This window comes from Nannospalax galili, unplaced genomic scaffold, assembly GCF_000622305.1.
Source record: "Nannospalax galili isolate Female #2095 unplaced genomic scaffold, S.galili_v1.0 scaffold185, whole genome shotgun sequence".
Taxonomy (NCBI): domain Eukaryota; kingdom Metazoa; phylum Chordata; class Mammalia; order Rodentia; family Spalacidae; genus Nannospalax; species Nannospalax galili.
In genome coordinates, this window is record NW_008355474.1 from 3,293,391 (window position 1) to 3,314,309 (window position 20,919).

At 44.4% G+C, this 20,919-nt stretch overlaps 1 protein-coding gene across 4 annotated transcripts in view; it reads left to right on the top strand.

Annotated features, from left to right (window-relative positions):
- Ntrk3 (neurotrophic receptor tyrosine kinase 3) overlaps nt 1-20,919 on the top strand; it is a 395,515-nt gene that overhangs the window by 311,116 nt on the left and 63,480 nt on the right. For all 4 annotated transcript variants that reach the window (XM_017803090.1, XM_008852847.1, XM_008852848.1 and 1 more), the window contains exon 13: nt 17,582-17,712. In XM_017803090.1, coding sequence (XP_017658579.1) covers nt 17,582-17,712 — 131 coding nt within the window. The remainder of the gene's footprint in view (nt 1-17,581; nt 17,713-20,919) is intronic.

Below are 20,919 nucleotides of genomic sequence, written 5' to 3' on the forward strand. Positions count from 1 at the left end.
ATGTATATATATTTATATATAAAATATAATATATATAACATATATATATATTAAAAAGAGACTTGTTCAGATGAGAGACCCTCATGACGTTGGCTAGGATGACTGTGGCAAGATAGGAGAAGCTGACATAGGGCAGATGTGGCCAGATTTGAGAAGTATCTGTAGTAGAATTGTTGGGATTTACTGATGGGCTTGGAGGGCACTGGAGGAAGGAAGCATCAAGCAAGATTCCCTTACAGAGACCGAGTTGTGGAGAAAAAGAAGATGTTACCTCCTACATAGGGAGGCCCTGAGGATGTCAGGCTCATGGATAAAGAACAAGAGCATGAATTCACTTTGGTCTCTATTACATATGAAAGACCAGTAGACACCAGATAGAAAAGTCAAGTAGAGAATTAGACAGTGATGATTGCACAAAGCAGATGATAGCTGGGCATCCTTCAGATGAAAGTGTTGGAGATCTAGCCTGCATGGACACTGCCTACATCCTTCTAAAGATGCTCAGGTGGGGCTTGGCTGGGGCAGCCTTGCTTCTTATCTCAGTTACTTTTCCTGTTGTTATGATAAAATACCCTGACAAAAGAAGCTTAATGGAAACAGGATTTATTCTGGCTCACAGTTCAAGGGTTCAGCCCATCATGGTAGGGGCATCAAGATGACAGGAGCTTGAAGCAGCTGGTCATATTACATTCACAATCAGGAAGCAGAGAACTGGGAGTGCATGGTGCTGCTCAGCTGCCTTTCTCCACTTCCTCAGTCCAAGATCCCATACAGGAAAGGGTGCCTCCCATAGTGGGCCATTCTTCTCACCTCAATTAATGTAAGCAAGATACCTTCCCCCTGCAGATATGCCCAGAGGCCCATCTCCCAGATGATTCTAGATTCTGTAAGTCCACAATTAACACTGAGCACCACACTTCTCTCTTGACATGCCTTCAGAGACTACTTTCATGGAAACATATCAATGTGCAGGTTACTGAGCATCTAGCACACATATCCCTGCTTTTTTCTGAATCTTCATTGCAACACTTGAAACCTGCCTTGTGTGAACCATTTCATCCTCAAAACAATACTCATCTGTGGAGCATGTTTTCACAGTGGCTTCTGCTAGACTATTAATATTCCATGGAGGAATTTCTGTTGCAGCAACATAAATTACCAAGTGTTGAACCCCAGATGTTTCTGCTCTTCAGTCTTCCAGCCATCTCAGCATAGGCCTTTCATACTGGTTTGCTCCCTCTTTTTCTCTTCCAAGTTGCCCGAGTTCTTGTCATTCATTTCTTTGTAGGAAAATCTAGTTACCACATGTTAGTGTCCAAAGGGACTCTGCTTTCCTCACTCAGCCTTGAGTCTTCTCTTGGGTTTATATCAACTAATTAATGTGCTCTGCCACATAGTAGGGCCTTTACTTCAGGAGCTCCAAGACCTAACAGGAACTTACAAGGAAGATTCTATCTACTATTAAAACATGATGACAAAGCTGGCCATATGTTCATCTGTAGAATGCATAGCTTGCATGCTGGAGGCCCTAAATTCTATGACTAGTACCTCAACAACTGAACACACAAATAAACAAAACAGGCAGCATAGTTTACAAGAAACTTCATAACTTAGTAAGGATTTTTTTAAAAAAAAATAGTGTGTCTCGTATTTCAGGCTGGCATTGAAATTGTAATGCAGCCAAACATGATTTTGAACTTCTGATCCTCCTCCCTCTACCACCTGAGTGTTCAGATTACATGTGTGTACTACCAGATCAGTTTATGTGGTGCTGGAACCCAGGACTTTATTCAAGCTAGGCTATCACTTTACTACCTGAGTCATATCCCTAGCCCAATGTTTTTATTTCTGTTGTTGAAGTGAATAACAAAACTAGAACACCTTTAGTCTAATGGCTGCATGAAAGCCACTTTGTGCAGAAATTCACAATTGATGCTTAGAGAAGGCAGAGAAGATAACAACCAGGTCCCCAGGGTGTGCTTGTGTGAAGTTCCGACCATGAGGCTTATCACAGTGCACTGGAATTGTTCGGTGTTTTGGTTTAGATATAAAGGATCCCCCATAGGTCCATGTGCTTGACTACTTGGTTTGTAGCTGCTAGCTCTGTTTTAGGAGATTATGGGGCCTTTAGGAGGTGGGGTCTCACTGGAAGAAGTAGGTCACTGAAGGTAAGCCTTATGGATTATAACCTGGCCCTGGTTCTAGCCCATATCTCTGCCTCCTGGTCTGCTGAGATGTGAACAAACCGCTGTCACATGCCCCTGCCACAACCACTATTACATCTTCTCCACCAAAATGAACTCTATTCTTCCAAACCACAAGCCAAAAATAGATAAGTAAATAAATATGTAAATAAAATAAAAACTTCCCTGTCAACTATTTGGTCACCGCAATAAGAAAAGTATCTAATATGCACAGTGATTGATCTGTTCTTCCCTCCTGACCAATGGGAGGACCAGACCAGAAGACACCCAAATTTTCACTTTGTCCTCTACATGATGCCCACTTGCTGGTACCCACTATAATTTCAGGCACAGAGTTCATTATGAATTCAGTGAACATTCAGGCCCTCAGTCATGTAACAGTGCCTAGATTGGCATCTTAGTTTCAATCTTGGTCAAAACAACAATTTTTGTTGAATAGACTTCTTTTCTGTCCAGTATTGCCACTTGAGACTGCACTGCGGCTAATGGCTATGCCTATGAGGTAGGTGTGGAGCAAGGCATCCTCACAGGTGCTGTGTGGGTGGACATTCTCCAGCTCTCTCCCTGCCTTTTTTTATCTAAGCCTCAGACACAGAGCTACTCACATGTCAGTGTGCTACCCAGCCACTCTTAAAACTACTTAACCCAATGTAAAAGGCACTAGCCAATGCCATTCAGTGTGGCTTCTATCTGCTGGGAGTTTATCATCTTTGCCTGCTGCCCTCCAGCCTCTCTGAGCCTTCCCCTGACTCCAGAAATCCTGGCCATTTATGATATGTGGCTGATAACATGTACCCTACAAAGAGCCCCATTAAACAGCTGTGACCTAGGCAATTAGAACCCTTTATAGGAGCTGAAAGTGGCTTCCTGCTTCATGTGAGCATGTGGTGCAGGTGTGTTCTTGGAGAAGGGAGGATTTTTGAATCTGTGTTTATCTTTGTGTCCAGATACAAAGGTGAATGAACATTTTTAGACAGTCCAAATTAAGAGAGAGAAATCAATCTTAGTCTTTGCATTCACTTAGTATCTGCACCTTGCTAAGCAAGACATTTATAGACCAATAATAACTAGATTCCTTACAAATATCAGCAGTACTTTGCATTTTGCAAACTACTCAGAGAAGTGGAATTCTCAGAGTCATGCAGCTAGTTAATGGCGGATCTGAGTGTGCTAAGACCAGAGCTAGGGATTTTACTATCCATGTCATAAGTAGGGCTTCTCCAGCTCCTACCTTTCCTACACCATAGGACTATAAAACCGCACTGGTCTAGCAGATCATGCAGAACCCTACCACACTCCTGGAAAGTCTCTGGCCAGACAATTGTTATGTGAGAAATGACTTATTTTTAAAAAAAAAAAAACAGACCCCATGAGGTCACTGTGGCCTGCAGTGAACTTATGTGTGTACTTATTGATGGTTTTATTTTATTAGTTTGCTTGATTCTAATATTTGTTAAACTAAAATGGTGCAGACAGCATGCTAGGGGAAAGGATAGTATGGCTAGTCATACACCGTAAGTTAGTAAGCTCAGGTACTGCACAACAAATTCCATCCCCCAAACACTGGCCTGTTGGAAACTTTGTTTTAGAGGGTGGGGAAGCCTCCTCATTTCAATGAGACGTCTACCAAGCGATTCTGCTCTGTTGCAGATAACATTATTTATTTATTTTTTTTCTAACTGGTCTTCTATCCAAATATTTAATTCCTTCCTGATTTTGTTACTTGGGTTTCTTAAACCATTCTGCCAAAGTCATGACCTGGAGTAACTAGATATCCACACATATGTTGATCCCCAAATCTCAACCACGGAAAAGTTAAAACAGGAGGAAATCCTTATGGAATTGACAGAAGACATATTTGCAAGGAGGCCAGACATGCCGAGTAATTCAGCTTCTGTACTTTCTGTGCTGAAAATGGGGGAAATAAGTAAGTTCCTAGAGAGAGAGAAGAGAGACACAGAGAGCAAGGGAGAGTTTCTAGGATATCAAGCTGGTATGAGAAGTATCCTGTCTGACTTGTTCCTTTTATTGCAGACTGTGTGACACAGTCATGCAAAGGCTGCTACAGTTGAACATTGGTGTCCCAATTTATGGAACCCTTCAACTCTTCTTAAGGAGCCTGGAGTGAAGACTGAATTAGGGGAGAAGTGCATACACACAACACACACACACACACACACATACATACACACATACACACACACACACACACACACACACACACGGGAAGAATTGACTGGAACAGAGCACTTAAAGAAAGCAGTAAAAATCAGGCCAGCAATGGAGGCTAATAACCCACGTTGAGCAGGATAGGTAGGCTAAGAGGCTAGGAAGGGCTTTTTCTCAGGAACAGGGTAGAGAGAGTGAAATGGTGTATGGTTGAAGGTGGCCACAGAGTACACCTGAAAAGTGAGAGAGAAGTCCCTATGGCTAGTGAGAAGGGGGAGGGAGGTTCACCTAAAGAGTTTGAAAGGAAGGTTTTTGTTAGGGTTCCTGAGCCTATTTGGTGTGGATCACAGAAGAATATTTTAGAGAGCCCACCTTGATGTTTGGAGGACCATCTAAAGGTATGCAGATCCACTAGTTAGGGGTAGCCATTTGTTAGCAACACCAGTCCAGTGATGTTCAATGAATACTTCTCTATATTTCATTGATCATTAGCCCCAATAGCTTCTTGACCTTCAATTTCTAGAACCTTCCAAAGGAGTGATTTTTTTTTAAATGTGACATTGACATTATTCAAAGCCTAAACTTTTTCTAGTTCAAAGTATCATCCTCCTAAGTGTTTTCTAGTAACCCTAGCCAGTGCCAGGAAGGTTGCAAGCTTGGAGCTTGGTGAGCTTGGATAGATCTGAGAGAGATTCATAGGTCAGGTGGGGGCACAATAATTTTATAAGTGTGTGTGTGTGTGTGTGTGTGTGTGTTTGGTAGAATTATAGGGCAGAGGGAGGTTCAGGAGACAGGCCAGAAACCCATCAGCCAGTATGTGGAACATCTGGTGTGGGGGAACTCTTGGAAATCAGCTCAGAGGATGTGGTGGGAAAACACCTGGCAAAATGAGTGGTCTTCGACAAGGGGCAGTGGGATCCAGCACTGGGAGGCTGTGTGGAACAAATCTGCTGGCTGCTCCAAGCTCAGGCTGCCTACGCCCAGGGCCTATCCACAGAGACCCGCAGGTTCTGGCCTCTGACCTTGTTCCTGTCACAGGGCTGGCTGAAAAGAATGAGGGTCAGAGCAGGAGGCTTAGAGAATTTGGAAGAAGCATGGAAGAGGTAAGGCATATGGTGTGGGATTGGGGATTGGGAACATCCTCTTTGGAAGGGTCTCAGCCATGGACTCCCAGGGCTCCCCCATAGCCTCTGTAGTCTAGAACTTGGCCTCTAACAATTTCTGGTAGAAGGAATGTCCAAACCTTGAAGTTATTTGAAGGAGACTTGGAGAGAAATCAAGGGGTGTATGTAGGGTGAGTCTGCAACAGCAAAAAGCACTTTGTGCTTATGGGACTAAATGAAGCCTCTGTGGGCCTGAGCTGAGCTGGAAGAGAGAGGGAACTGTCAGCTCCTGGGACAGGGAGAGGATGTGGGGTTTAGCAGGTGAGACACATCACTCCACCACTCTACACAGCTGGGAAAGACAGAAGCTCAGCTCTGGATGAACAAAACTGCCAGACTGCAGCCCTGCTTACCCTAAGTCAAAGCTCTTTCTAGCCAACCTACCCTATAGCACTAAGAGGTCACAGTTGCCTATAGCCTTTTAAACCCTGCTCCAAGAAGGACAAATCTTTCTTCAAGAAAGACCCTAAGGGTTAAAAATCTCTTGTGCGCCTATTATTTTCAAAATTGCCATGAAAAGGTTTCTCTTTTCTTCTATCTTTCACTTTTCTGTGACCTCCGAGCTCCTGCTTTGAGGAGGGCTAGTGATAAACATCTCTAAAGAAAAGTCACCAATCCAGTCACAATAGTCAACACAAATGACAGAATGTATGAATTCCAGTGAGGGGCAGCCTATGGAAGGGTGCCAGTGGGGAAGGGGGTAGAGAGATAATTAAGACTGATTGAGATGTTCTGTATGAAATTCACAAAAATTGAATAAAAAATTTTAAAAAGCCACCAAGTTCTTTGAGACAGGATTCCCTGGTTCTCAGTGGGTGACCTGTTTTATTTCCTATGGTTTTCTGTATATAAACTAAAATGTTCCTTCTCATTAAGCTCACTACTCAGGAGAAGAACAAAAGTGAATGGATTTCTTTAAGATAGCAATTTTCTTCTGGAAACTGGTAAATGAATATTTGAAGACCAGGCTTGAGCCCACCAGTGGCCCAGAATCCTGTGCCTCCCATACAACTAAACAAAATCACATCAGAATTGAATACTTGTCTAGGCTGAAACTATCACCTCTCCAGATAGTCAGCAACAGTGTTTGGAGCTTGAGTTGAATTTATGAGTGAGTGGCCTTTGAGTTGAATTTACGTATGTGACAGCAAAGTACATAGACGTGGTTCTGGGATACAGGATACCTCGTTTAGTGTTCAGAATAGACATTCTGGAGTGAGGGGTGGGGGGACAGTAGGGTGGAATATTTTTAAAAACCAAGAGGATCAAGAGAATGTGTTAAGATGAAAATGTCGCCCTAGGGAAGTGAGTGGATTTCTGCTACTGGTAGTGAGGATGGGCTCCCTTGGTGAAAAAGTGCAGTGGGCCACAAGTTGCCAGGAGCATAGCAAGTGACCTGCCATAGGTACCGATGGACCTATTCATTCATTTGTGTAGGAAGTGTATAAAAAAGTCTGGGGATTTGGCCCAGATGATCATATTCTGGGAATGGTAGTATACAGCTGTAATCACAGAGCTCAGGAGGTAGAGGCAGGATGGTCTTGAGTTCCAGGCTAGCCTGGGGTATATAAGGAGACCATATCTCAAAAAGCCAAATAAAATTTAAAACTTAGATTGAAAACAAAGACTAGCCCAAAGGCATTGATGCTGTAGGCTAAGGTCTACTGGGTACCTATGTCCCTCCACATTATGAGCACTTACTGTTACCCCATTTAAAAATACTACAACTGCATATAATAGGAGCATTACTATTTTTATCACCATCACTATCACCAACACCATCACCATCATCATCATCACCACCACCACCACCACCACCACCACCATTATCATCATCCTCCTCATCCTCCTCCTCCTCATCATCATCATTTCTGTTTTCCAGGAGAGCAAATTGAGACTCACAAAGATACCATCATCAGGGAGGACCATTGAAAGTCTGAGAACAGAGGAATTGGGAAGAAACTGACCACATATTGGCTCATTCAATATGTTTCAAATACACCACTGTGCACACGTGCTCTCTCTCTGACTCCCCAGGGCAATTGGATGAGATGTGTATTTGCTTGATGTCACCCATGAAAACTTTCAGGATGGAGATTGGTTTAGTAAATTGCTAAAGGCCTCTTCCTAGTGTGTACTTTCTAGTACATTTATACCCAGTGCCACTTCATTTCAAAGACAGTCTTCCTCCCTCCCCTTGTTCTAACACTGGCATTCATTCCTGTCTTTTTTGACACTTGATATTCTATATTGGAGTATTTTATTGAGTGTCTAGACAGATCTCATAATGCTCCTACCTTTACTCTCTGTCTGGAGGACCCCATTTTCTCTGCATTCAAGATAATAGCTATCAAAGACAATGGTTGCTCCCATGCATGGGTAAATGTGGTCCTCTGCTCTGCCTTTCTGCAGTTCATCTTTAACCCAAGATTTCTTGTGTGGAAGTCAAAGCTCCAGGGGCCCAGCAGTCTAGGTCTTGTCCTAGAGCTTGAAGAAACAAGCATGAGTGAAGTATGCCCCATGCTTACTGGTGAGAATGTAACATCATAGGAAGGGTGTTAGGGACAGAGTTTGCTGTCTGGAGAGCCAAGATAGAATCCCAGGGCAGCTTCAAGGGCAGATGACTCTCTGGGGAGATGGCAGAGTAGAATGCACCCCTTGTATGGGCATTCTGAGTGAGGGCTCGTCACCATCTCTTTGGAGAGAAGATATTCAGGCTAGAAGCAGGGAAGGAAGTAAGGAGCTGGGCAAGTGGTTGGAGGGACAGATTCCTAGCTGGAACCTGAGGTTCATCTTTCAGCACCTAGCTTCTCAATTCCAGATGGCTTTCCTTGGGGACTTCCATTGCTCTTTACTTTTGGCTCCAACAGTCGGTGCTTAATGAGAGCCAGAGGTCCTCTTATCCCAAGAAGGGTTAGCAGTCCATGAAGAGAGGGAAGTGGGTATGAAAGGACAGGTGTGGTGTGGTTAGGGAGGTGATGGCAGGAGTCACAGTGTCAATGGATGTCTGTGATCACTGAGGTGGAGCTCAGAAGGGTAACACCTGGGAACACAGACACATCTGAACATCAGCTTCCCTTGTGGACACTTCTTGTGTCAGGAAACATGAGCTGGAAATTGCTCCAGAACAGACAGTCCTTGTCTGATCATCTTTCTTCTGCTTCCAAAAACAGCAGGATGTCTTATATATTTATTCATCTTGGTGGGAACATGTGTCCTACACTTCTACTTCTAGTCTCAGGGTACACACATGTGCCCTAGGTTGGGACCTTGTATTCCCTGTACCTAATCAGACCAGACCACAGAGACACTTTGGAAGTCTGAGGTGCTGGAGAGGAAGGATTTGGATATTAGTCTCCCAACTGTCATGGTTCAATAGAATCTTGACTATTCACGCCAATCTTGGAGTCAGGACATAAATAAGTCTGCTCTTTGGGACTTGCTGGATCCCTTCCCATCCTCACTCATTCCTTTTAACTATTCCCAGACTTCCCTTCATCCTTCCTCTTTGTAGAATTCTCCCTGCTAAAGCCCCCATCCATACTTCAGATGGAGATTTAATTTATTCACTTATTCATCAAATATTTAGTGTGTATTAGGTAGGCTTAGCTGATGGCCTGGAGTAACACCCAACAATGGCTTTTTGACCTAAGCAGTTGTCAGCACCCGTTAGGAACTTTTCACAAAGGCATCCAGTGGAACAATGTGAGGGAAGCCCCCCATGCCTCTGGAGAGGAGACCTTGGGATGGGCAATGGACGGGCAGCAAGAGGATCTGGGTTCTTAGATAAATGGTCCCAAGCCAATGTTACCCTAGGACAGCAACAGCAATGGGCAGTGCTGATGTTCATTTGCATTGTACCCATTCCCATGGGATTGTTACTACCATTTCAGTAGTTATTTTAAAGTTTAGACTTCCAGTGAAGATTCTACAGTTACTCTCTTAGCTCTCAGCCTTGGAAAGATGTTCTACAGAGGTCCTTGCCATCAGCCCAGGAGATCTTGCTCCAGGAGTGAAACTCATGCAGGGACTGCTTTGCAAGAGCTGCTATTTGGGCAGTTTTTTGCATTATGCTCCTGTGATTGTTCACAATGAGAAGTGACTGGGATGCCTGAAGACAACAGCACAGAGTCTGACATTGGCCACAGAGATATGCTTATCAATGCCACCTCAAGGAAAGTGCCCCCAGAGAGATAGCCAGGGGTAGTGGCAGAGGGAGATCTGTACAGGCAACAGAAATGTCTGCCATGGAAAGCAGGTGTCTGGCCCCCTGGTCGAGTCCTTCTCCTCCACGATTCGAAGCTTGCCCTCTTTCTCCTGCCACTTCAAAACCCCAGAGTTGGAGCTCTGAAAATGTTATTCTTTTCCACTTAAAGACATTCTATTTCATGTGTAATTAAATTTGTGGCATTGAATTAATATTTTCTTAGAAGCCTTTTTGACAGCCCGAGACCCTTGTGTTTGGTTAATGCAAAGAAAACGCTATTCTCAGAGATCTTCCCTTCCTCTCCCCACTCCCTTGATAAGACTCTTCTCTGTTCCTCATGCACACAGTCACCCTCAGGCTTGGCCATCCTTTGCTCCTCAGCTGCATCCTGAATTCTGGCCTTTCAATGCAGTTCTCCTCTCCAAAAGGGAGCTCAGATGATGGGATGGGGTCTCTGTGTATTTATAGATGTCATTGGTCTCTTTTATATGCTGGCTGAGCACAGGGTCTCTCTGCAGAGGTGAGGGGGGCTGTCATAATTAAAGGATGGGAAGGTGACCTTCTGCTCACACAATTGCCCTCCTTTCTCCACAGCTTTTCCTTTTGTGATTCCAGTTGTACACGGTCAACCACGGTCTGAAAGTATTAATATTTAACTGGAGTCCTTCAATACCATAAATTGTTATAATTATTTCATTATTAGTGTCTGTTAATCTTTTGTTGGGTCTAATGTATAAATTAGACTTTACATTAGGCATATACATATAAAGAACAGTGTACATAGAGTTGGGTAACATTTAGTCTCAGGCTTCCACAAGGGATCTTGCAGAGCAACTCCTGTGGATAGGGGCACTACTGTGCCAGACTTTGCAGTTTGACAAGCCATCTTTGAGAGCTGCGGGGTCTTAGGCAAGCCTTAGTGCCCTCTTCTGGAACACCAGGAGAGCAACAGGTTGTATTTCATTTCCAAGTCTTGTAAAGATGGATGAGGCAGTAGATGGCAAGTGCTTCTTAGTCTGGCATCTGGCTTGGGTAGGTGTTCCATCAATGGCCGTTATTTTGAGTATTAGTAAGGGTATAAGGGACATTTTATTAAGTTAAAAGAAACAAGCAGAGTGAAAGTGTCTATGGGTGGGGGGAGGGATCTGAGAGGCCTCAGCAATGAGGCTTGGAAACTGAGTATTAAAAAATGGATCAGCCCTTAGGGCTGCACTAGGACTCAAGGATATTCTAGAGCCTCTTAGGCTTCAAGCTCCAGGAGTAGACCATGCATAGGTCCCTGTGGACAATAGAAACTTCAGCTGAGGCCCCCCATCCGGGTCTTACTGAAGGACTATGCTCTCTGGGTTCCTATAGGTAGTGCTCATTTTGGCAGCTCCACATGCAGCAGGCAAGATAATCATAATTTATAACCAATGGTCTGGGGGTTCTGGTGTTTCTCTACTGATCAATACCCATCTCAAGGAGGTGGCTGTCTCTGTCTTTTGATGTCTTTATCCCATTGTCTAGCCAACATCCTCCCACAAACTATTTTGGACTCTGCCAAAGAGGAGGCTAAATGTTATGGTGGCAAGCTAGGGCAGACTGTCAGTGACCCCTGAGTCAGTGTTAGTCCACCCCTGAGAAACCTCAGGCTATTTTATTTCCAGAGACAATTTTCCTCCCTTCAAGTTTCTTTCCAAGTCTCTCTTTTGTTTGCACCAAGTTAACCCTTTAGAATGCAGATCTCACAGAAAGGGATTGAACAACACGTATTAAATGTCCTTTGTGTTTCATATATTTCCTACCATCTATCTCTCTTATCTAAAAATAAATGGTCTATGTGTGTATATGTGTGTGGAAGTTGAAGATCAAACTCAGGTGTTGTTCCTTAGGTGCCATCCACTTTGAATTTAAAACAGAGTTTCTCATTGGCCTGGGACTCACTGGGTAGGCTAAGGTGACTCGCTACTAAGCCCCAGCACTGGGATCACAAGTCTCAGACTCCCCAGCACTGGGATTACAAGTATGTACCACCACAACTAGGTTTTTAAAAGTGTGTTATGAACTCAGGTCCTCATGCTTGTGAAGCAAGGACTTTACTGACTGAGCTATCTTCCCAGGTCTATTATTTGAAAAGTTCATTTCCATCTTCTTTACAGTTCTGCCAAGTCACCATCCATGTTTCCAGTCTACAGAAAAGGAACTGGAGACTTGGAGAAGAGAGGACATAGCTAGGAAGTGACTTGACCAGAATTCCAATACAGACTTGTTTGTATCTCCTGGAATCCTCACTCTTTGAACAGTGTCATAGTTTTGGTGGGTTTTGGTCCATATCCATCCCTAGGCTGCAAGACTGAACAGTTTATGCCTGACCTTCCTGTGTGAACAGGGGTGAAATTATTATTAGTCCCTCTGGGTCCAGCCATGTCAGACCCTCTAGGGTAGGCAGCTGCACAGGCCACAGAAAAGGCTTCAGGAAAGCCTCCGCCAGTGCTTTCCTCAACGTCTGGCCTGGGCGGGACAACCTGGGTAAAGAAAAGCAGAACATTCACAAACCCAGCTTGCTCGCAAGCTTCTCTGAGTACTTGAGGCCAACCTTGCTGCAGGCCTGGAAGAAGCACCCCCCCCAAAGTAAGTGTCATACATATGGAATAGTTATCTGGCTCCCCACTGTAGAAGAAGAATTCTTGGAGCAGTAACTGCAACTCAGAAATCTCATTCTGTGTGTGTCAGATGAAGTTCTTGTCCTGTGGGAACAAGAGGATCTCCAGGTGGCTTCTTCTGGTAGAACCCTATCAGGACTCACTGGCTAAAGAAGAGTTTGGGATGATCCTTGGCAGAAGGTCCCTGGAACCCTTTCTCTTCCTAGAGGGCCCTTTCTGCCAGCCCCCACTCTATCAGCAAGCCCTCTCCTTGCTGGAGGTGGGGAAGTTTTCCCATGGCCCAAACTATGCATCCCCTATCTCTTTTCCTCCTCTTCCAGCACCCTGATGTGTGAGCTTTGTGACCCAGACTCTGCCGAGCCAGTCAGCTAGCCAAGCAGTACAGAGATTGATGCCATTTCCTCTTAGGAGAATCCATCACTTCTTGGCTTGAGGGTCAGATGGCTTCACCAGAGGCAGCTCTGAGCGGCACTATGCAAGCTAAAAATAAGCAGTACGGGGACCTAAATAGACATGTGGATTTCAGAAATGAAATGGTTCACTCCAGCCAGTCCCCAGGACCCCTTGTTTCCACACACTTCCCCTTCTATACCCCTTCCCCAGAGCTGTGTAGGTTTGCAATGGCCTCCAGGGGAAAATGCCTTCCTTTGCTCTTGGGACAATACTGTAAGGGAGTCTAAGGATGAGCAGCACAAGAGAATAAGGTGGAAAGTGGAGGATTAAGCATCTGTGGACAGGACCAACCATTTGGGTGGCCATAAAGTCAGGAAGGACCAATAAGGGCTACTTAATAGAGAGAACAGAACACAGGCATGGGGATCCCAAGAAGAGGCTTTTCTTGGCCACTTTTACCTCTGAATTTGAAAGGATACCCTTACCTTCACCTTCTTATCTGTGAAAGGGGTTTGGCAACACTTTCTGGGTCTTTATGAGAATCAGTTTTGCATACCTTATGGGACTGAGCACATGCTAATTCCCTTTGCTTTAGTTCTTCATTGGTGGGTTCAGGGAAAGAAGCATCTCAGACTGCAGTTTGGATTCCAGAGTCTCTTGGCAGATGGGATTGTTCACATGGAAGGCATTTATGTTGTATATTTGGCCTCTGTCCAGTATTCCTCCACCAAATCTCCCTAGTCAACTTGTGGGGCTTCTTGTCTCAATAGCTGGTGCAACATCCTGCAGGAAGATTTGGGAAGGAATGGAGTCTGTTTTTATTTCTGGTTACCTGTTCTTCCCCCTTCCTAGGTCTCACCAATTGACCAGGGTGAAACACATGTATTGATCTCAAATTTCCTTTACCATGAAGACAGCTGACATAAGCCAAGGAGATTTTCTTCTGAGCCAATGGGCATTTCCATGTCTCTCAAAAAGATCCATTTGCAGGTTTGGGGAAGATACTTTGGCCTATTGCAGCTCCGCCCTGCCTTTTCCACGTGCTTGCAGAGAGTAGAAGAGTGAATTTCTCACAGTGCCGTCACCTGCCCTGTTCTAGATTCAAAGTCCACAGCTGTCCATGCTCACACCACCAGCAGAAGGAGGTTTGCAACTGGGGCCAGGATCTGAACTCTTGGGATATAGAGAGGGTTGGGAGGCCATTCCTGTCTGTCTGCTACTCCCACTTGGCTCCTCAGAATCTTTCAGGGCCTGTGACTCTTGCTGCCAAGAAGGGAGAGGCGAAGGAAGGGTTCCAAGACATGATACAGGCACAGCGGCTGACAAAGAAGTGCAGTTCTTCTGATGCCCTTCTTTTCTCATTTTGGACTCAGTGTGGTTGAGATAGGAAGCCTGAGGAGATCTAGCCCAGACCTAGACTTTAGGGACCCTGGGAAATTCATAATGATGCTTTGCATTTGTGAAAGGCTGGAGAGCTTCCTTCTCTGATGCATGAATGGACAGTTTAGGCTTTTGAAAGAATGTTGTCTCAGCCCAGGTCACATAACTAGCAAAGGGAGGGGAGGCTTGGAGATAAATCTAAGACTCTTGGCCCACTCCTGGTTTTCTGGAGATGACATGTAACTTATCTGCTGGTGGGCATGGTGCTTGTTAAGTCCAACCTATGCAATAACAGCTGTCTTCAGCTAGCTGACTCCTCCCCCAACAAAACACATCTTGTCCCAGTGGTCTTCAGAGTGTGCCTCCCGGACCAGCAGTATAGCCATCATCCAGGAACTTGGAGTGCCTATTCTCAGCCCTCAAGATGGATCCACTGGGTGGAAATCACTGGGGACAGAGTCCAGCAATCTGTTTTCAACAAACTCATTGTGTGACTTCAATATATTGCTCACTGGCGAGACAGAGGGAGGGTGGGATTGATGTCTTCCTAATGGCAGCTGTGGCATGTCTGCATTTTGGATTCCATGCCTATCTTAACCACCAGGGGGGACTTGAGTTGGCTTTCATTTCTCCTTGAAAAATAGTATGAGTCACGACAAAAATGGTGTTTTACTTTATCTACAATTTGGAGTAAGTTAATTGTTGTGTTATTTACCCGGGGAGACATGAACAAAACATCTGCTCACCCCAGGTAGGGTTCTGACAACCGATCAAGTCCAGCTTGGTGAATCAATGATTATTGGAGTTAATTACAGGACGAGGAGTGACTGAAAAAGAGCTGCATCACCAAAAATTTTAACCTCAGCATGGGCCAAAAACTGTAACATTGGTGTCCCTCCCTTAGTTAACCTTCTTCCTCTTATATACTTTAGCAACTCCCAAGACCACCCATTTAGGGAAGGACTACATGTTACTGGGGTGAGGCAAGAAGGATGGAATGACAAGAATCTCAGGTGAGGGTCTGATCCCCTCAGTCCTTCTACCAAGAAATGTTGATGGGCTGATCTATGGCGGTGGTGGGGGTGTGTATTCATGGTGCTCCAGCAGAGGCCAAAGGACAACCTATGTGTTGGTCCTCACTGCCCCCCCGCTTTGTTTGCTACAGGACCTCTTGTTTTGCTGCTGCGTATACCAGGATAACTGGCCCAGAAGCTTCGGGTATATTTCTGTCTCTGCCTCCAGTCTCCTCATAGGAAGACTAGGGTTACAGACATGTGCTATTATGTCTAGCCTGGGGATCCTAACTCAGGGTATCCTCCCCAGCCCAATAGGCTGATCTTGTCAGGGCTTGTGGGGGTGGTCATGGCTAATGTGATTTCAAGACCACAAAACAGTCATATTGTGCCCAGAAGACAGAGTTCCACAACATAAATGTTTATAGACTTCCACATACGACAACTGAGAGAATGCATAGATAGAAGTTAGATTAGTCCCCTATACCCATTTTAGAGATGAGAAATTTAAGACCTAACCCCAGGCTGGAGAGCTTCCTTCTCTAACCCCATCTCCACCCCCAGTACTGCCAAGACACAAACCTTTCAGGGACTGGTGCATCATCACTATTCACCTGGGAATGATTAGGAAATGATGAGCAGGTGGCCAACCAACAGAGGTCTTAGTCTCTCATTTTCTCCCAGTGAGAGACTCTTCAGCCTCTCCATCAAGGCTAAAAGATACCATTCCTCAGAGGCTACATGGAATACATAGACAGTGACATGCAGTAGAGAACCAAGTTTTAATCCCCTGGTTGTAAAGACATAGCTTGCCAGTGTGCGCAGCCTCTTCAGATGGAACCCTGTGATTATTAAGAAGCAGCCGCTAGGCCTGCAGGTCTGTCTTGCTGGGGAAAAGGAAGTAAGGCTCAACAATGTTTCTTTCCACAAATTCTTGTGAGGTGGATCATCCTAGACCCTGTAGATATTGAACTTTGATAGGAAAAAGCAAACCCACCGAGTCGCTAAGCCTAGTCATCCAATCATGCCCCTCTGCCTCTGTCACATGGCTCCTCACTTGTGGGGTACAGTCTTCCAAGGCCCTTCATCTTCAGCTTTCATTATTTGACAAGGTCATTTGAGAGGATCTTCTTTCCTGGCTCAGCGATGCGCTTCATAATGTTGATACAGGTGTTTAATGGGCTTTTGCCTGTTGAACAATTCATACAAAGGTCCGTGAGTAATCTCTAGCCTGTTCCTTTCATCACCAGCCCTCTGCTTGTACAATTCTTTGGTAGCATTCTCTCCAAAGAGGTGGGAGGGCTGAGGTCACAGCTCTGCTTTCTCCTGGTAGACACACTTTAATTAGGCTGCTAAATTAACAGCGGCACTGGCAACCCTTCTCTTTACACAGACCCCTGCTCTGAGGCTGTCAACTTGCCATTTGAAATCTCATTGGTCTTGCTTTCTCTCAGAGGCCAACTAGAGATTTTCTTGAAATAATCTTAGCTATCTGTGAGTTTTCTATCCTTCACTAGGTAATGTCAGGCTAGGATCATAGCAGCTGTTATATAAGAAATCAAGGGTGTGTGTGTGTGTGTGTGTGTGTGTGTGTGTGTGTGTGTGTCTGTCTGTCTGTCTGTGTCTGTGTGTCTGTCTACATGTGGAGGTCAGAGGACAACTTATGGGAGTCAGCAGTTTTCTCCTTTCACCATGTAAGTCATAGTGAACAAACTTAGTCACTTAAGCCTCGGTGTCAGCTGCCTTGTGTGTGTCTGTGTGGTACATGCCTTTAATGTCTCCCAGGCCCAGGGCCAAGCTCTTATATGGATTATCTCCTTTAGTCATCATAAGACATCTATGAGGAAGGTATTATTGTCAATCCCATTTTACACATGAGGAAATTGAGGTTCTGGAATTAAATATTTTTAAAATAGACCAGAAATGATATGGAGTTGGGATTCAAATCTGATTCTCAATTCTATCTTGGCAATCTTGGTGTTTAAAGAGCTACCAACAGCACATTGACATCACCTGAGTTTGTTAGGGATGTAGACTCTCAGATCCACTGAGTTAGCATCTGCATCTTAGCAAGATGCTTTCAGATTCATGTGCACCATCACTGGAGATGTGGCCATCTTCAGTAACATCACTGAATCATGCCTGGGTCCTGTGCATGAACTATATCAGCTCTGTTTTTTAGCTGAGGAACCTTAGGTATAGTGAGATTATCTTATCTGCTAGTAATGCAGAGCTGAGATTTAATTCTGGGTCAGACTTAATTCGTAAAGCAATACCAGCCTCCATGCCCAAATTAGAATATTAGCATTTGACTTTCCCTGTGGTGGACTCAGAAGCAACTTAGATCCCTGCTATCCTGGTGGTTGCCAGGGACTGACTTTCTGTATCCTTTCTGACCCTTCTACAGATGTCCAGCACATCAAGAGGAGAGACATCGTGTTGAAACGAGAATTGGGTGAGGGAGCCTTTGGAAAGGTCTTCCTGGCTGAGTGCTACAACCTAAGCCCCACCAAAGACAAGATGCTTGTGGCAGTCAAGGTAAATCTTAGAACATATGGGCACAGGGACAAGGTTGGTGGAGGTTCAGTGAGATGGAGGGCCCAGCAAGAAGGTGATGCTAAACTGATCTCACAATCAATCATGGAACCTTAGTCCAAAGTCGTGACGCCTCCAGTGGACCAAACTAGACTTACTTCAGTTTCAGAGGCCAAGAATGACAAGACATAAGGGGGCTGGGCCAGGGAGCATCTTCTGTCTATGAAAGGTTAAAGGGTCTAATTGAATGGGGAGCTTTGACTTACCCTCTTCAGTGGTGCTGCATATGTGTCTGCCTGGAAAGGCAATGGCCACTTCTGAGGAGCAGAGCTGGATGATAAGGTGACCCAATAAGGCAAGGAGGGGGCCAGTTAAGGGTACCTGACATTACAGGAATAAAAGGGGATAGAGTTGGGGTGGTCAGGCTTTTATAGCGTCAGAAATTGGTGAGTGGTGTTGTAAGAAATTTTTAAATTCCTGTGATGGGACCTGAGTTCATATCTCAATAGTACATGGCCAAGGGAAATAGCCTCTTGGCATGTCCAGGAGGGTCATTATCCAGGATTTTGTACTGGTGAGGTTCCAGGCAGATTTATAGCTGGGGCTGGATTGCTAGGGGCAGTACAAAAGGAAAGGACTTCTCTCCCACCAGTGACTCTCCTCCAGCCTTACTCCAGTATGAAGTTCTTATCTCTGTAAACTGGTGCTGTACAAGTCTGGCCATATTTACACAAGTCAGATAGTCTCACTGAGACATCCGTAGGTCTCTGGAACCCTGCTCTGGAATCAGGAGCATAGAGTGGCTTCCTTGTATGCATCTAGCATGTTACAAGGCCATCCTAGAGTCTGCATGACATTCTGGAATGTCAGATGACCATGGAGCTGGAGGTGAGAGACATGGCCACCTAAGAGAACACTCATTGGTACCTCAAAATTATCCCATACCTAGCACTGAATGGTCTGAGGACAGTTTCATGTTTCTGTGACTTTGGGGATCTCGGAATCTATAGTCGTGTGTATTTGTAGATTGTCTCTGCCCACAGAGGGTAAACCACAGATATAGGCGGAGAAGTGAAAAGTACCACCAACTATGTACATCAAAATGAGAGCCTGGATACAAATCCAAGCTCTTCCATTGATCAACTGCATGACTTTGGGCAGGACTTCAGGTGGGCTTTAGTCTCTTACTGTGAATTATAGAAATCATAGTATCTTCTTCTTTAAATGTTGCTAAGTTACCAAATATGAGTAAAGTCCTTAGTGCTTGGAGCATAACAAATGCTCAATAAACAGCTGTTGCTTTTAAGCCTTATATTTATTACTGATATTGACAACAGTAAATGCACTTAGACACATACTATATGAGCCACCTGAGCTTTCATTGACTATAAAGCTTATCAACTCTTCCCTCTAAAGGAGAGGGTAAGTTTAAGTGCTGAAGGCTGTGTACTGCTGCACCTTCAATTCTGCATGCATTTGTATAGTAAGAAAGCAGCACAACCACTCATGAACCAGCATGTGCGGCTGTTTCCCTTAAAAAATAACCAAGAAAGATCAGATAGCAATAGCTGATCTCTGTTCTTGAAAATAAGTGACTAGAGTACTGCTCTACACAAGGCTAGTGATTGTTCATGTGCATTCTGGAAATGAACACACTACCTGTGTCTCCATCAGCTTGGATGTTGAGATGAGCAAGGATGTCTTTAAGAACCTTGGACAAAGCATGTGGAAAGGTTTCTAATTTTGTCCCTAACCATTTGAGGCTGTGTTGCTGTGGCGTGTTTAATGAGTAGGGCGATATCCATCTACTAACTGTCCCAACATCTGTCTGAAAACTGGGAAATGAAACAAATGTTTTTGTTTTTTTTTAATTTTAATTTTGAGCAGTAGATGAAATAATGACAGAACCCTGGCAAGCATGTCTGTGGAACGTTCTGGAATGGAGAGACACTTGCCAAAATGCATGACACACACCAAAAAAAAAAAAAAGTGTTTCTGGTTGCATCTTTTCCTATGGATTTCCTCTCCCCGTGGCTCTGGGAACCTCAGGAGATGACCGCTTTGGAATTTTACAGCATTTATCACCCAGGGAAATTGCCCAGACCAGCAAGCAGCCCTCAGAAAAGGCTCACCTTTTTTTTTTTTAATGTTTTTATTGAATTTTTGTGTATTTCGTACAGAGCACCTCAATCTTTATACCCCCATCCACACAGCCCCCCCCACTGAAATTCCTACATTCTGTCTTTTGTGTTAAGGCCTACTATGTTGAGTTAGTGTCCCCAGATGTTCAGTTAATCTACTGGGGTCTAGTCAGCTTATTTAGAGTCCTTCACTTTAGGAAGATCAGCTCTTCCTCACCTAGCAGTAATCAGTTGCCAATATTTCTTCAGCTAAGATTGCGGTCTGCTATCCATTTCCCCAATTCTATGCTGGGTTTTTGTCTGCTTGAGTTTGCATGGGACTTGTGTACGCTGACACCATTGCTGTAGATTCATATGAGCAGGGGGTCCCAGGAGCTTGTCTCACTCTATTTCCATTGGACCTTCTTCCTGGCTCTTAAAATCTTTCCACCCCCTCTTTGGCAATGCTCCCTAAGCCCTGGGTGGGTGAAGTTTAATATAGGAGTCCAAGAATCAGCATTTTGCAGACCCTTAATCTCTATGCTTCGACTATATGTGACCTTTTGTGTTCCTGGTCCTCCGTTGCATGAGGAAGCATCATTAATGAGAACTTGAAGGTAAGACCCTACTGCTGAAGACAAAACATACTTTGGACACAGGATTTGGAGCAATGGACCTGAAACTGACCTGGAAGCCACTTCTGAAGGCTATCTTTCCTAACTTTGGGGAGCACTATTAAGGTGCCAAGGGCAAACATCAATTGATGGTTCAATACTAGCTTCAAGACCAACTAACCACATCAATCGCTAGCACAGCATACGACATTGGTGCAGCAGTGGAACTTTTATCTTGGGGGCAATCAACAGCTACCTAATTGGAAAAAAGCCCACTCAATGGAGAAAACTCAAGTGTGGTACTATAAACATAACCAAATACACATGGCTGGAGAGGTAATATATCTTAGAGAAAACCCCAAGACTGTCACATCCTAGACTAATGTAATTTCTTAGTATGTGCAAAATATGTATTTATAGACAAATATTCCAATCACCACTTATCCAAATAAGTTTCTTTTGTACCAGAAGGAGAT